Source organism: Penaeus monodon, chromosome 7, assembly GCF_015228065.2.
Source record: "Penaeus monodon isolate SGIC_2016 chromosome 7, NSTDA_Pmon_1, whole genome shotgun sequence".
Lineage (NCBI taxonomy): Eukaryota > Metazoa > Arthropoda > Malacostraca > Decapoda > Penaeidae > Penaeus > Penaeus monodon.
In genome coordinates, this window is record NC_051392.1 from 54,449,048 (window position 1) to 54,453,483 (window position 4,436).

Below are 4,436 nucleotides of genomic sequence, written 5' to 3' on the forward strand. Positions count from 1 at the left end.
TACTTTCGTAAACGCCTTTTTAAAATGTGTAGATTAGATATTTTCCAGATATATAATTTGAGCCAAAGTTTTTAGATTTGAATTTTTTCTTTTTTTTTGAAAGGTTCGACCTCAGTGTTGCCGAAGAGGTGGTCCATCTTTTTAGAGCTCGATTTGAAATTCCTTCATGTAATTTTAACCTCGAATTGCCATTTATTCAAGAAGATTAAAATGTGTATTTTTAATTTTTATTTATTTAGTAGGCCTGGTAAATGTAGCAAGGAACATGACTTGAGATTTGAGAGGCTAGGAGAATATCTTGGTCCCTGGTTCGTTCTTTCTTTTTTTTCCCCGTGAGAGTCGATAGGTGAGAGTCTGGTACATGTTGTTATCGGTTCATGACTAGACTCTTACTCATCTGCTTTTGCGGGACCAAACCTTCGAAAATGAGAACCCCCGATGAGAACCGCCCCCCCCCCCCCTCCTTCCCGAAAATTCAGACCAATTGATTGGTAAATTTCAGGTAGGAAAGAAAGTGTTTTTTCAAAAGTAAATTCACTTGGTCATTTCTTATTGAAAAGTGAAGGATACATTTTAAATGATGTGCCCTTGCCAGATTAGAGAAAGTAACCACCTCAAACTTTGGAACATTTTGTAGCCAAGACTATTTTAAAATGTTTAGGGACAGTCAAGATAATGTTAAGTAATAATAATAATGAATAAAACCTAAGAAATGATAAGTACTTAGTAGATTATGTAGATCTGTGTAAAACTGATGTATGGAGACTTGTTTTTCTCTCTGGCTTTTTTTCTCTTGGTGAGAATGGAAGCTGGAATTACATGAAATGAGAACCAAATAAACATTCCTGAAAACTATTCTGTTTCATTTGTCCCTTCCTTTTTTAAAAAATTATTTATTTTTTTTTTAATGGATTTGTAATTGCTCAAAATACTTGCATTTAAGGTAACCATTTTTTATGTATTAACTTGTATATGTAAAAATAAAGCACAAGTGTTAATGGTAACAATGACAATAATTGGTTGCATTTACAGTCAAGTATTTTTCTAATGTTATTTTTTTAAACGAAATGGTTGATATGCCATATAAATTGAACATGGTCGTTTACTATTTACCATATGATAAATGAGTTACTTAAAATAACTTTAGTGTGACACATTCTCTTCATATGGACACTTGTTCTTTGGAATGGTAGCTATATCCACTAAACCTTTATGGTACTTGTTATAACAGTTCATCATCTTGTTAATGTTTTTTCAATGTAAAAATATACATTACACATTGACTTGCAAATATACAAGTACAAAGTCAGTGTTTACAAGTTCATGCCAGTATAATATTGAAGATACTATGTAATATTACCCCCCAATCCCTTACTTGTTGTTGTGGGTGGGCCTTAGAAGATGGGGACTGAGGACCATAGTAGGGGATCATCCCTACCTTGGTCAGTGCTCGCCAACTAATTTTTTCATGGTCTTTCCTTCTCCTTTCCATATCTTTTCTTTATCCCCTTTTTCTGTCCACTCATCCAAATCATTAAGTTTTTACGTAGTACTTTATTATAATGCTTCTTACACCCTGATCTCCTTCCCATTCTAAAAACCATTACCTTGTACTATACCCCATGAGATATTGATGGGTAAAAATTTTTCAATAAATAGTACCCCCAAGCCACATGTTATCACTGTTTTGAATGCACTGCTAATAATCTTACATATTGGCGTAACAAAGATTTCAGTAAATAAAAAATATGTAATATTACATGTAAAAGTGAGAAGCTGCCTCATATGTATTGAAATTTTAAAAATAACTTTTAAAAAATCAATATAAATGATTAAAAATATCTTTTCACACATTTTATGAAATTAGTCTGAAAGTATTACAAAAGTGTTTAAAATCCCACACATCATTAGAATAGTAAATTTCTGCTTGAAAATTGTGGGAGCTGATGTTAGGCAAAGTGATATATATATATATATATATATATATATATATATATATATATATATATATATATATATATATATATTATATATATAAAATTGGATATCATCCCCACCCAACCCAAGAAAATGGCCCTGACCCAAATTTAAAAAAATCTTGTATTCTCAGACACCTATAAATGAGAGCCGTTCAGGATACTTGTAGTCCTCAAAGTGTAGGGTTTGTGCAAAAATTGATGTTCATTGGTTTGAAGAAAAGCAATCTGGCTTGGAGACTGAAGCAGTACCTGGGATATGGTAAATTCAACTCTTTGTCATGGGCAGGGGGGGGGTAGGAGATAGGGACTGAGGCCCAAGGTAGGGGATCACCCCCTACTTTGGATGTCCGGCCTTGCCTCAACTAATTTTGCGTGGTATTTTCTTCTCCTCCTTTCCTTTTCCTTGTTTTCTTGATCCCCTTCTGCTCACTTACCCTTGAGTTTTATCCTTTTTGCCACGATACTTTATCACAGTGCTATATGACCTTTGCTCAGTAAATTTTTTGCTTTAACCATTAATCATTCTGGAATCCACAAACATCACCTTATGGACCCCAAACACGTGCTTCCTTGAAAGCTTTGCCCTCAAGCATCACCCTATCACTGTATTTTGAATATGCAGCAGGAAATCTTTAAAAAATAAAAAATTAATTATTTAATTTTAATACTTTTTAACAAATTGGGAAAAAAAAAAAAAAAAAAAAAAAAAAAAAAAAAAAAATCAGCTTGGAAATTGTCCCCATGCAATTTTCCAGCATTTCATAGGCACTAATGAAATGCTGGAAAAGGACCATAATTTTTTGTAACCTTGCAGTGTCCAAGTTGGTATCTGTTGACATGGCAGATGATTTTAATGAGCATATTGTTTTGGTCCCCCCCCCCCCCCCCATCCCTTATTGTTGTCATGGAGGGGCTTAGGAGACAGGCTGAGGTCCAATGTAGGGGATCACCCCTGCCCTGGTCCTTAACCCTCACCTCAACTAATTTTTCAGGGTCTTTTATTCTCCTCCTCTCCTTTTCTTCATTCCCTTGTTCTGTCCACTTATCCTATTTTTACCATTTTTGCCACAGTACTTTATTATAAGGCTTCCTACTCCCTTAACTCTTTCCCCTTATGACAACCATTACCTTGTACTATACCTCATCAGCTCCCCCTCTCTACACTTTTCATTACCATACCACCCTCTAGTACTGTTTAACCTATAACTTTACTATAATCATTAACTCGTTCATAACCATTTTGCTACTCTAATTTACCATAACGTCTTAAGACCTTAAATGTCATGTAATATTACATGGGTCTTTGCCCCCAAGCTTCACTCTATCACTATGTTTTGAATATGTCACTAATGACCTTAAATGCTGACACTGCAGAAAATTAACAACACATAAATAAATATTGTTTTGATTAGGTAATGTGAAGATGCCTCAAGTGGATTATGAAATAGTTCTGTATTACTTAAGGTAGTGAATTAACCCAATGCCACTGTTGTTTCCTGATACGAAAGCCCTCCCTCCCAAGCTGTATTTGTTGTGGCCCGGGCCCTGCCGCCTAGTGATGTTGGCACCATAGCGCGCACGGCATGATTATACATGCAGTAAAGGGTTAAAATCAGATAAAAGTAAGAAAGGAGTCCATTAGTGAACTAGTGCATGTATGTCCACAACAGAAATGATTCATGTGAACACAATATATCAAGCAATTCAAGGTATGAACCTAGGTTAAATAATTCCAAAGTTTATATATTTTTAAAGACTGTATCCCAACGTTCTCAACATATGACCGCTATGTAAATAGAAAAAACATATTATTGGAAATTTATTTTAATTACAAGATGCTCAATTACAAGCATCATCTCCCAAAATATTTACAAGAATATTTACAGAAATAACAGGTTTAGTTATTGATAGTGTATCACAGAAAACTATGCAACAGAGTATTTATTTTCAATTTCCTCTGTTCTCTCATCTCTAACACTCAGTCCATATGTCTGAACTATACCCAGTGGACTTTGGACTTTGCCTGTTTATTGGGAAAAATGTGTCCTACACATGGGGGGTGCTGGTGTCTGGCAGTGCTGTCTGTCTGTCTTGGCAGCAAGTGGTCAAACTGCCAGGCAGATAGACCTATCTGGTGATTCACTCAAGCACAAGCATGTACATGGCCACTCCCTTGCTTAGCCTGTTAATTTAACTCAAACAATGGGCACTAAGCTTGTGCCAGTTGTGCAGTGCTTGATCCTGTGGATGGGGCCTTCATTTTCTCTCTTTAACCATATCTTCTGTTCTTGACACATTACATGAAATCCCCATTCATTCTTTTCATTTCTTTCTCTTTTCACCTAATTCTCTTGATCTTAGCAAAGTACATAGGCCCAAAATTGGTAAGCAGAGAAGGCAAGACCACCTGGCCATAACGCAGGCCAAGACTGCTGCCAAACCTGTAGAAGGCTGCCA

General features: G+C 35.5%; 1 protein-coding gene across 1 annotated transcript in view; it reads right to left on the minus strand.

Moving 5' to 3' along the window:
- Positions 1-3,785: 3,785 nt before the first annotated feature.
- LOC119575472 (5-methylcytosine rRNA methyltransferase NSUN4-like) overlaps positions 3,786-4,436 on the minus strand; it is a gene marked incomplete in the record, with an annotated part of 14,593 nt that continues 13,942 nt past the window's right edge. Inside the window, 1 exon segment of the mRNA XM_037923117.1 lies at positions 3,786-4,427. Within this exon segment, the coding sequence (XP_037779045.1) occupies positions 4,318-4,427 (110 nt within the window).